The sequence below is a fragment of the Vigna umbellata genome, chromosome 1 (genome assembly GCF_029865625.1).
Source record: "Vigna umbellata cultivar VRB3 chromosome 1, Vumbellata_1.0, whole genome shotgun sequence".
NCBI lineage: Eukaryota > Viridiplantae > Streptophyta > Magnoliopsida > Fabales > Fabaceae > Vigna > Vigna umbellata.
In genome coordinates this window covers 19,794,987-19,807,293 of record NC_142165.1, presented here as the reverse complement: position 1 = coordinate 19,807,293, position 12,307 = coordinate 19,794,987, and the positions used below count along the sequence as shown (strand labels likewise).

The 12,307-nt window shown below is 33.3% G+C and overlaps 1 protein-coding gene and 1 non-coding gene across 2 annotated transcripts; both read right to left on the bottom strand.

Annotated features, from left to right (window-relative positions):
- Positions 1–5,570: 5,570 nt before the first annotated feature.
- On the bottom strand, positions 5,571–9,352 carry PEX10 (peroxin 10). Its single transcript, XM_047313142.2, has 11 exons — positions 9,104–9,352; positions 8,946–8,977; positions 8,775–8,864; positions 8,376–8,470; positions 8,066–8,267; positions 7,726–7,795; positions 7,555–7,633; positions 7,137–7,270; positions 6,890–6,981; positions 5,914–6,005; positions 5,571–5,831 (listed from the first exon to the last, which is right to left on the bottom strand). Exons 1-11 carry the CDS (start codon positions 9,297–9,299, stop codon positions 5,729–5,731), a joined length of 1,185 nt encoding a protein of 394 aa, XP_047169098.1. The 5' UTR covers positions 9,300–9,352; the 3' UTR covers positions 5,571–5,728.
- A 46-nt stretch (positions 9,353–9,398) lies between these two features.
- On the bottom strand, positions 9,399–9,470 carry TRNAD-GUC (transfer RNA aspartic acid (anticodon GUC)). The gene has a single exon. It is a non-coding gene; the product is annotated as a tRNA-Asp (tRNA).
- Positions 9,471–12,307: the final 2,837 nt, after the last annotated feature.

The following is a 12,307-nucleotide window of genomic DNA, read 5'->3' as shown; positions in this document are numbered from 1 at the left end:
AGACTCATTCACCTTCATTCCCATAGACTTCAATCTTGCTGCTATATTTGTCATTCCAGTTACATGGTCATGTATGGGCTATGACCAGTCAAACTTTTTGGTTGTCAGCTCACTTATAAGAGTTCTTACAATAGACTTGTCAGTTATATCTGATTGTGAGAACTCCTTGATCAGTTTCATGAATTCCTTTGCGTTTTCTGTTTTAGGCATAGAAGGCTTTACATTCTCTGCCATAGACATGCGCATCAAGTTTAGTGACAGCCTGTTAGACCTATGCAAAGCCTCATAAAGAGACTTCTCATAACTTGTACTAGTCTCTGTAATGGCTGCGGGCATTTCATCCATCAGAATTGTCATGTCCAAGTCTAACACACCCAGTTGGAACTGGATTTGTTCTGACCAATCAGCATAATTGAGCCCATTAAACTTGACCAAAAATTGTTGCTCAAACCTGATAAATCATGTAAGCTGGAAATAATACACAAGCTCATACATTAATGCTTTGATAAAATTAATGGATTCAAACAAATTACTACACTAGTCATACATTCAAGTTCACCTTTGGGTGACACTTAAACTGATAGGTAATCATTTAAGTCATTCATTTATGTTCACCTTTGGGTGATTCTTAAGCTGACAAATTCCATATACACTTTAATAAACAATCAATCATACTTATGTCTATATGTATGTTACCTTTGGATATACAAACATATTTACTAAGTACATGAAATGTCTCACTTTAATGTCATCAATTCTAAACAATGGTTCACCTTTGGGTAATCCATAACATCCTTATATCAATGACTAATAACTATATATATTCATAATTTAACATCCTTTATATTATGAATAATTTTCACAATAACATAAGCAATTTAAAACAACAGTGGAATTACTAAAACTTTTAATTTTGATTAGAATTATAACTCATCCGAAATTCAACTTTATTGAATTTCCTTCATCCAAGATTAATAAACAATTACATATAATTCATAAAACAAAAAATATACCATACAGATGCACTTTTCAAGTTAAAAAACATTCAACCTTTTAATTCACATTTGAAATTTCATTAGCGCAATAGTAAAAGTGCTTTACTGCGAGAATATGCGCACAACCCTAAAGTTGCTTTTTGGCAAAATTAAATTCCCGACTTGCGGCTTCCAAAAGAAATTCACGTTACAGTGAATATTCTTTTACTTTCATCAATAAAAGCAATCGAAATCACAAAACCCTGCCACTTTAATTTTCTTTCATGGAGGATTTAATCTGGTTACTGCGCAAGGAATTTCAATTTTGACATAAGGCAACTTTAATGAACTTTAATGTGTTATGCACAAATCAAAATCACATTAATATAATAATCAAATAATAAAAAAAAATAACTTGTTGCTCCCAGGATGAATGAAATTCACGTTATAGTGAATTCAAAAAACAATCATGCAACAGTACAAAAATTTGCTTTATTGTGACGTGCGAAAATCAAAATTTAAAAACTTCCGGCTGTGAGATTCACATTACAGTGAATCTAATTTTCTTTCATGCCAATAAAAATAATTAAACATCTGAAAATTAAAATCCTTAAGTTTTATAATTCAAAAAATTAAGGTTTCACAAAATTGAAAAAATTACCATTCATGGATAATCATAAAATTCAAAACCTGATACCACTTGTAAGCAATTCTTTAATTTTCAATTGAATGAAAAACATACACAGGATCTTGAATTTTCATGATACTCACTATTCTCTCATACATAGTAGAAAAGAACTTAACTGGATCCACTGTATAGTTTCTTCCTGTCAATGTTCTCCCTTCTCTTACTCCTCTCTAATGCTTTCTTAATGATATATAAATTCTGAGGGATGTCACAGTTTCTTTTCTTTTCAGAGAATGTAACCTTTCTTTCTCTCTTTTTAGAAACTTAATCTATCAACCGTAGTCAAACATTTTCCCTCTTTTATGATATTTAATCAACTTTAATAAAATACCAAAATTCCCTTTATAAATTCCCTTTACCAAAATTCCCTTTAATCAACAGCATGCTTACGTCTATTACAATGATCCTTTTCTTTCTCTACATATTATCATTAAACCTACTTAAGGTGTAATGGGCTAGTCTTTATGAATTGTATCTATAGTAATACCTAGTTATGCACCTAGGTGTTTAGGACAAACTCTTAATCTTCGATATATTTTGTATCAGGTCTTTATTATAAATACATGATAGGGATCAACTAAGCCCTCTAAAAATATATTTTACAGTTTCAATCTCAAGTTGGTATCAAAGCGGGTAGATTCTGCTTTGGTTTTTGTCTAGTCTCCTTTGTCGACACCTATCATTGTTGGCTGCAATTGTCTGACGTTGTTTGTTGTTGTCCGCCATTGTCCGACTCTGTTTTTCCACTAAATGCAATTGTCCACTGTGATTTGCAACCATCCAAAACCATCAACCTCTGTTCTCTATCATTTCGTCGTCATTCGCCATTGTCCCCCATTACAGTTTCATCCAGTGACCACTGGATCCGGTTCATCTCTCTACGCAATGACCAACCCCGTCGGTGTCGAAGTCCAATTCACCTCCATGCGCTACCATGCACAACATCTTTAAGTGTCGCGAATAGGCGTGTGTTGTTCATCGATAAGTAATAAAAATACATGTTTTCAGACTTATTAATTAACTCAAAATTTGTATTTATTCATGAAATAATGTGTTTTCCTCATTGAAAAGTTGTAATTAGAAGTAGAAAACTGTGTAATAAATTGTCCAGGAATTTATACATCAAAGTGGAGTGCTATCAGATGTTTCTCGCTAAGCCAACATTAAATCGTTCAGCTAAATAGAGTTTTATTCGCAAAGGCGCACCAGCACAACTCGCTGAGCAAATAAAGGACAATTAAAGATATGATGCAGTTGAATATTCACTTAGCGCATAAAGAGTTGTGCACTTAGCGAATTAGTTATTTTTTCAGTTGGCTTTTAAAGTGAGAAATAGACAGAAAGAACTCCTGACAGAAGTTCCGGACAAAGGAAAGAAACGAAAACATCTCAGGAACTTCCGGAGACTACTTCAAGGCATTAAAACACAATTTTTGCAAGGGATTGCTTCAAATGTGTACGTTTAGATCACTAGGAGTAGTTAAATTTTTCTTTCGTTGGAATTGGATGTAATGAACTCACTGTGATGTAAATTTCCTCTTCAATATATCATTGTTCGTTCATATGCTCTTTCTTGAATTTACTATCATTGTATGGAAATATAATGTTATTTGAATGTCTCTGATTACTAGAAAGTAACTTTGAACATGGACATAGATAGAGCACCTAAGTGATTTGGGATCTAGGGATAGACTCAATAACTTGGTCATTCTTACCATCAGAATTAATGCAAATTGTATGTTAAATTGACTAAGGGATTAGCATTTTGATATATAAATTTAGAGCTAGTTGCTAAGGGATTAGGACTAGTATGCCTTGATGTGAATGTTTGAATGAAATAATGAAATATTGTCAGAGTTTTATATTCATATGATTCATGAAACCCAATTCCAACAAAGTTTCTTTAAATATAATTTCTTGCACACCAACTGTTTGATAAAATACCAAAAAGAGTTTCTTGTGTTGTTTTGTGCATTTTTATGTCTAATTGAGTTATAAAAGGAAGAATTGTCATGTGTTGCACAAGTCCTTTGGGAGAACGATAATCTAAACTTACTCTATATTACTTGGAACGATTTGGTATACTTGCCAAAAAGTTATCATTCATGTGCCACCTTCTGCTTGTCAGACCGCCACCGCGCCACAGCCATAGTTATCGTCGGACTCTGCTCTCTTTGTTCTGTTCCTCAAAACCTTGTTTCGATAACGTCTAGAAGCAACCCTTTTTAAAGTCACCTAAGGTTTTCGATTTTTTCTGGCTTATTCTATGACCCTTGATCAGAAATGGCATCTAGAAGTGTCATTTCACTATTTGGAAGTCCCTCAATCACTTTCGAGAAGCTAAATGGAAAAAATTGCATATCTTAGCCTGTTGTCGTTGAAATGTGGTTTCTTGACCAAAGACACTATAATCACCTTGAGCAAGATGGTAGCCATGTACCTACTGAAAAAGCCAATAAGTGTATACAAGCAGATTTCTAGTTATGTACCATAAAAGTGGAACCCAGAGTTCTTATGTCTCTTAGAGCCTTCAAAACTTGTCACTCCTTTTGGAAGAAATCTCAAAGAATTTATGTCAATAATATTCAACGTCTCTATGACACAACAAACAAGCTTGCATCTCTTAAAATGTTAGACCGTGATATGGTATCTTTCATTATTGAAGCTCAATCTGTTGTCGAAGAATTAAGGAGTTTTTTGAAAGTGGACTCTTTGGAGGATATCAAGAAGAAACTAGACAAATATTATATGGTGTTTAACCTTCGTTATTACAGGAAATGATGTCGTTGAAATATCTCAATTGAAGGAGTACTTATGTAGACATTTGCATACCAAGGATCTTGGAAGTCTCAAATACTTCTTAGGCATTGAAGTAGTTTAATCAAAAGATTGAATTGTAATCTTTCATAGGAAATATGCTCTTGATATATTATAAGAAATAGGCCTGATTGATTGCAGACCGATAGACAGTCTCCTATGGACACAAACCAGAAATTAAGGACAGAAGAAGGAGAATTATTCTCCAATCCAAAAAGGTATAGGAGGCTAGTTGAAAAACTGATTTATCTCACTATTACAAGACCATATCTATCTTTTGTAGTTTGAGTGGTTAGCCAGTTCATGCAAGCTCCATTTATTGACCATTGGAATGTTATCATTTGCATTTTAAGTTATGTCAAAATGGCTCCCGGACAAGAGTTGTTATATGAAGATAAAAGAAGCATTTAGGTCTCTCGGTACTATGATGCAGATAAGACAAGTTTGCCTATTAATAAATTATCTACTACCGGATATTGTGTTTTCTTGAGAGGAAACATTTCATGGAAAAATAAGAAACAAAATGTAGTAACTAAATCAACAGCTAAAACCGAGTATAAGACAATGGTGTCACTAACATGTGAACTTATATGAGTGAAACAATTCCTTCAAGAGCTTAACTTATGTAACATCTAGACTATGAAGCGGTTCCTTCACAAGAGGACTAAACACAAAAATTGATAAGAAATATGTAATAAGTTTGTTAGATTAAATGACCAACTCGCAGATGTGTTGACCAAGTCATTAAGGAGTCTTCGGATTAAGTTTACTTATTTCAAGCTTAAAACATACAATCTATATGCTCCAATTTGAGGAGAAGTGTTAGAATAATTACATCTATATATCATCGTTAAGACTATTTAAGATGTAATGTGGTAGTCTTTATGCTTGTATCTATAGTAATAATACCTAGTTTTGCACCTAGGTGTCTAAGATATACCCTTAATCTTCCATGTACCTTTGTATCGGAGGTATCGGGTGTTTATTATAAAGAGTTAAAGGGATCGATTAAGCCCTCTAAAAATATACTTTACACTTTCAATGTCAAGTCTTTCCAACAAGAATCATTACAGTATTCTAGTAAAAAAATATGAAACTTGAACCCCGAGAATGTAATCAAATTAATTATTGACATCGTTATACAAAAATGAATTACTCAAATGTTCATACAGTCCTTGTCAGATCCAGGATGAGGAAAATGTTTCCTTTGATGCTATGTTCTATATATGTACATAAAGAAGAGCAGATTCTAGAAGTCCGAATGATATACACAAACTAGACTCGAGTGTGTTATGGGAGTGCGGCAAAGAGGGCACTCTGGCTTTTCGTTGCACCATTCTGTGATACAGTTCCTACATGGGTTACACCAAACAGAAGATGAGAGAGGGAAAGAATCATGTAAATGGAAAACAAAGCGAAAGCACCAAGACATACCAGCAGAATACATGGCCACAGGAAGTAGCTGTTGGGTATTGACGATTACTCAGGCAAAGTGTGCACTTGCTAACCCCACTAACTGCATGATGCTGCAAACAGAAAAAGGATTTATCAAACACTTGATACTCGAGATGACATGATGGAACTACCTATTCTATGGAGGCTCTTCATTTAAATATGCCATGCGAAATCAATAGCATTTTCAAAGTACATCGCAAAAAGTGAGAACAATTCGAATCATAAGAAAAGCACTGATATTGTGACCTATACAAGTAGACGGAAACCAAAACGTAGTAATCACAAAAACGATTATACAAACTCTAATTCATCAAGGAATAAAACTAGTTGAAACATATCTACATAATCAAAGTATACACTTTATTTTTGCTACTTCCACTTTTATATGCTTTAGCTAACTTGTATCACAAGGGCACTAATAAAGGAACATTCGGTACTTCCATTGAATGCTTCCAGTTACATAAAGAAATAAAGTGTTAACTGAATTTTACGTGCTCAAATCTCAGGCGAAAGAAATATAATTTTTCATTTAATACTTGTCACCACTCGCTAAAGAAGCAATTTCCTTTATGCTTCTGATTCTATGGTTAAACATCAGTATTTCAAACACAAATACGAGCCTGTTTGGAGGAAAGTTCTCCTTAAACACTTCTATGAAAGAAAAATCAAATGAAACCAACTTAACCTAAAATTAGCTTGTACATAACTTAAAAATCAAATTTTGGAGAAGCTACTATGAAATAGCTTCGATAATTTACTATATGCGTAATCTAAGTTTACCTTTTAAAAAACTGATTTTATTTTGTTTTCTTATTTGGAAATGCTTATGGAGAAGTTTCTCCAAACAGAGCTTACGTACGTCAAACAAGTCTATTCCATCCCGTTACATTTCCAAGTAATATATGGCAATTAAAAGGGGTGGGGAGGACAGAATAATCTAATGAGAGAATTGAACCTCAGAAGATGAAGAATCAGAGACCCAACTTCCTTTGTCAATATCTGGAGTTGCCAGATTACCCTCTTCATTTAAAACAGGTAAACCATGTCCTAAAGTACATGATAAGTGATCAGGTTATGAAACAAAAAAACTAACTAAAAAGGCACAAAAATAAAAACTGTCCAATGCATAATGGTATATGTGTGTTACGTTGTTACGAAAGTGAATTTTTTTTAAAATAATTGAATAAATAATCATCAATAACCTGCTGATCTATCGTGGGATGCAAAGGATGCTTGATGAACTGAACCAGCAATTGAAGTAAAATTTCTTCGGCGGAGACCTTCAGCAGCTATTATACAAAGTTGAATCAACAGAAATACTCCCAGTATTTGGTATCTGCAAGGACAAAAATTATAGAGAACAGGAGCTGTAAGTCTGAAATCTCCTCAGAAAATTACTAAAATAACTGATAAGAAATGATAGATTAAATTGCCTAGGTGGAACTAAACAAAGGTAATTTCCAACTATAAAAATGTCAAATTTATGCTTTTATATGAAACGAAACCAAGTGAATAATAACACAATCTGGCATTCACATGACAAACCTTATACAATGCAATTTCAGGGGTTTCCCAAATTCTCCACATATTTTTTAAATCTTAAAATTTCTAAGACATTACCTAGGTCTTTGATTTGATGCTTTTCCAATAAATACATAACGAATGCCAGCAGCACGTTTGGATATATGATAATAGAGGCCTGCAAAATAGAGGAATGGGAAGATTTAAAAGACTTGTTTTCAGATTTTACACATTTCACAACTTTTATGAGTCTAACAAGTAAAGAATCACCTTCAAAGTAGAATAACATGAGGTTAGCACGAAGAGCCAACTGCAAGAACTCACGAACAAAAGGGAGCATCTGGTGACAGGGAATAAAAACTAGATTCAGCGGAAGAAAACATTCAAAGAATTGCATTTAGCTACATCAATTATACGAAGTCCAACTGTTAGAAAACAGATTCAAAGGGGGTGACACAAACTATTTCATAAGAGTGGACAACTATAACCTAACTAGTAAATTCCCTGATAATTTATGGTTGTAAATAAAATTATCAAGTGTTCCCAAGAAGAATGTATTGACTTCCAAATCCATATTGTATGTGAAAACTATCTGCAGGGATTAATATACCGTGGGCCATCTCTGAACCAAATGCAACCAAAATGCACTCAGTTTCCCCTTCAACCTTGACAGAGTTGTCACAGATTGTCCCGACGAGGATAAAGGACCAGTGCCAGAAATCTGAGAACCAGGGCTCCTGTGGGCATTTTCTCCAAAACCCTCGGCAGATTCTGAGTCAGCAAGGACAATGCCTCGTGAAGCAATTCTAGAACTGTGTAATTAACAAACAATCAAGTCGTCACAAAATTTGACAGGCGCACAGCTCAATCATATAAATTGGAATGAAAAGTAAACATCCAATGAATCAGCAATTATCAACCTAATCCGTTCTGCCATATATGGAATAGCAGTCTGATATACAATGAAAAGAGCACGCCTCGCAGGCGTAGGAGGAAGTCCATAAGTTCCTGCAACCTAATAAACCAATCAACAACATTCGTATCAGAACAATAGGCGAATTCATCAAATCAATTCAAGAATACAACAATACCAAGGCCCTAAACAATGAACTGTAATCGCAAATAAGACCACACCCTCAAGGTTTTTGAGATATTTGCATCCTAGAGGTCGTATTTGTCGACACTTTTCACACCATTAAAGTTCGCAGTGAAATCAATCAGTTAAGGCAATTGAAAACCTTGAACAGTGTAAAAAATAAAATGCAAATTCGAAAGGCAATCCAATCCTCGACCGAATTTGAAAATTTCAAGCACGAAACCTGAGTGATGTCGCAGTATTCCTCTCCAAGGGTTTGTTGTCCGGAGCCAGTTGTGAGAACGTAGTAAAGCATCTGCCCTAAGAGTTTCGTCTACGATGGAATCAACATAAAGACGCGATTACTCACTTTACGTTCGAATTCAAAACTCGCTCAAAACGAAAGAGAGGTTACCTCGTTTTGGTAAGCCACTGCAACTCTGGTACCTGTGGCAAGAGTTACAGCAACAACAGAATACAGTTAATTGAAAATTCATTCGGAATGAGAAGCGTTACATTAACGGGAGAAACAGAGAGAGAGAGAGAGAGAGAGAGAGAGAGAGAGAGGGAAACCAAAGAGGTGGCGAAAGGCATCACGACAGGCTTCGTAGACGAAAGATGCGTATTGATCGTCCTTCTCGGCGGCACGCATCATTTCTGGCTGTGCCGCCAGTGGGAACCGCCGTGGCTCGGTGGCGGTGCTGCTCGGCCCAGCCTCCGTTCCGTTGCCTGAATCTGACCCATGCCTTCCGAGGTGACCCCACCCCATGGCCGTTTGTTTTTTTCTAACACTGTTCTTACGTTCTTATCTTCCACCACTAATTTTGTTAAAACCCTTCTTAATTCATGAAAAAAGGAAAAAAAAACTCGCCGTTGCCGGGGATCGAACCCGGGTCACCCGCGTGACAGGCGGGAATACTTACCACTATACTACAACGACTTATTGATAGATTGGGTAACTTTAATAAATATATATATTCAAAAGGTTATAAAACTTTATTTTATAGCTTTGCTTGTTTTAATCCTTATTTAATTTGTATGTTATATCTTGATTTTCTGTTATTGTCTATTTGGATCAAAGCTCAGAAAATCACACATTGATGAAAAGAAGGTTACACTAAACTGAAGTAATTACAAAAATTACATTCAAAATCAACTTATACATAATTCTTATATATTATTCATCATTTTTTCTTCCAATATGATTTTCGATATCACTGAAATTAAAAACTTAACAACTTAATTAGAAAACATATATATATAAATTTCTATAGTTATATCAATTGTGATAAATGTGGTATTACAAAATTTTTTGAAGACAAAGAGATACACATAGATTAAACCATTCAGAATTCACGAAAGTGTTCTTTTGGAATAGACACAAAAACCATGATATAAAAAATTAAATATTCATTTATATCTATATAGATAGTGTGATAAACTTTAACATTTTTTTCCCCTAAAACCAGCAAAGATAAATTTCATCTTATCCAATCTTACCTAATTATTTGGCTCCAGTATGAATTTATTTAAATGTACCATTGACTACACGTATCATAGAAAATTATGTGTACAACATTCACTCACTTATGGAATAATTGAAGTAATTATTGTAATTGATTTTATTATGAGTTAGTTACATATACTAGATGATTGTATTTCTTTTTCTCTAAATGTAGGATTGGTGAAGTTTGTTTATAGTTTCAACAAAAAAAAAATTATCTAAAGGGACATAATTTATTCTACACTTTAATTATTTCAAATTTTATGCGAAAAGTTATGATTTTATATTTAATTTATAAACTAAAACATTGAAAAATATTTTATAAAACTTCATTTATGATTAAAATTATTTCAATAAACCAATACAAAATGTGTATAATTAGTTTATGAAGAGTGAGTTTTAATATTTATACAAAGGATAATGATACTTTGACAACATTTTAAGGCCATTTACGTGTCATTCTGTTATTAGTCCATGTTGGTGTTTATGATTATTATTATTGATTGTGAAGTAATTTTGGACCAATCACAGAATGACACGTAGATGATGTTAAAATGTTGTCAAAAAAATGTTGTCAAAGAATTATTATCCTTATACAAAATGTGTACTGAAAAACAATAACTTCTTACTTTAATCAATAAGAATGTGATTAACTAATAGTTAATCTATTTTTAATATCACATCTAAACCTTGTAAAGGTTGACATATTAGGTTAACCTTAAACTTGCGCCTCTTTACCATCATAGGACATCTAGCACACAACGTAGACGTTTTGACCAAACCGGAGGCTGATGTAGATACTATAAGATCATACTATGACCCTCTCACCAACAAACTCAACTCTTGCAGACAAGCATCTGGGACAAAGGAGTATGTTGCTCTAGAATCAAACAGAACACATATATCCTTACCAACTATCAAACAACTTTCCACTATAAGATTACTTGACCTAGTTGCCTCTGACATGGCATACACTCTACCCGAAGCTTGGAATTTGTCACCCCTCCTCTGTTGTTCTTAACCAGGTTATAATGGCTGGGTCCTAAGTAGGGTTGACAAAAATACTTGTACCCGTGGGTATCCGCTGATAAAATTTGTGATAAATAATTATTACTCGCAGGTATTTATTACCCACAGGTAGCGCGTATTTTAATACTCGCTTATAAAAGGGTCGAGTGCGAGTATTACACAACCCATACCCATGTGTATCTGTTATCCGCAAAAATAAAAATAAAAATTTAATTTATATGTTATTAAGTTAAATTTAATTAAAATTATAATTAATTTATATTTTATCAAGTTCAATTTAATTAAAATTAAATTTTAATGTATATTTAATTTAATTTATATTATATATTTTTTATTTTTTTGTAATTTTATCTAAATTTTATTTTAAAAATTTATAACATATTATTTTAAATATTAGTAGGTTACCGTGGATTTTAAAATACTCGCATGTATTTCTTAAACGAGTATTTGCACGGGTAGCGATTGAATTTTTTTTTGTTGCGAATCGAGTAGCGGGTAGGCGTTATTCGTGTCCGACCCAATCCAACCCAACCCATTGTCATTCCTAATCTCCTTTTTTAACACAAACCCTGACAATAAGTCCACTTTAAAATTAGGTCCAATCTTAATCCTCAATCACTTACTCTCTTCCTCGATCGTTTTCTCAATAACAAATCTTACAAACACGAGGTTTCAATCTACCAAAAAAAAGTTAGGGAACCCGAACTCCTTCCTCATATCATGCAACTTATTCTTGGACATCATTAACAGTTTACACAACTAGAGACATTGAAGGGTTTGTTCTTGGAAAAAATCCATTGTTCTTCTTAGAGAAAGGAGTGAAAGCAGTCAGAGTGGCGTATTAAGCAAACCGGTTCTGTTTTGGGTTTGATATGACTATACGACTAAAGGTTTCAACTTTGAACTTGAGTCATTGCAAGTTATCACTAGTTTCATTTCCACTTTCATTTTACACGTTGATCAGTTACTTGTACATATGTATTGAGGACGTGACACATCGTTAGTCGCAAAAAAAATAATGGTGTTAGTCATGGAGAACTAAATCTTGGACTTTCCAAAAGAAGAGTGACAAAAATGAATCAAAGTTTGAGTGACTAAAATCAAAATTGCATGATAGTTTAGAAACAAAAATATATTTAACCCTTATTTTTATTAATATTATTTAATAATATTTATTATTATTATTATTATTAAATAATATTATTGTTATTTATTATTATTAATATTATTATTATTATTTTCTT

Coding starts and splice junctions, on each gene's coding strand:
- PEX10 (XM_047313142.2), bottom strand. CDS start 9,299: ATGGGGTGGGGTCACCTCGGAAGGCATGGGTCAGATTCAGGCAACGGA. Junction 8,471..8,774: donor AATACTGCGACATCACTCAG/GTTTCGTGCTTG, acceptor TTGGTTTATTAG/GTTGCAGGAACTTATGGACT. Junction 6,006..6,889: donor CTGATTCTTCATCTTCTGAG/GTTCAATTCTCT, acceptor TTCTGTTTGCAG/CATCATGCAGTTAGTGGGGT.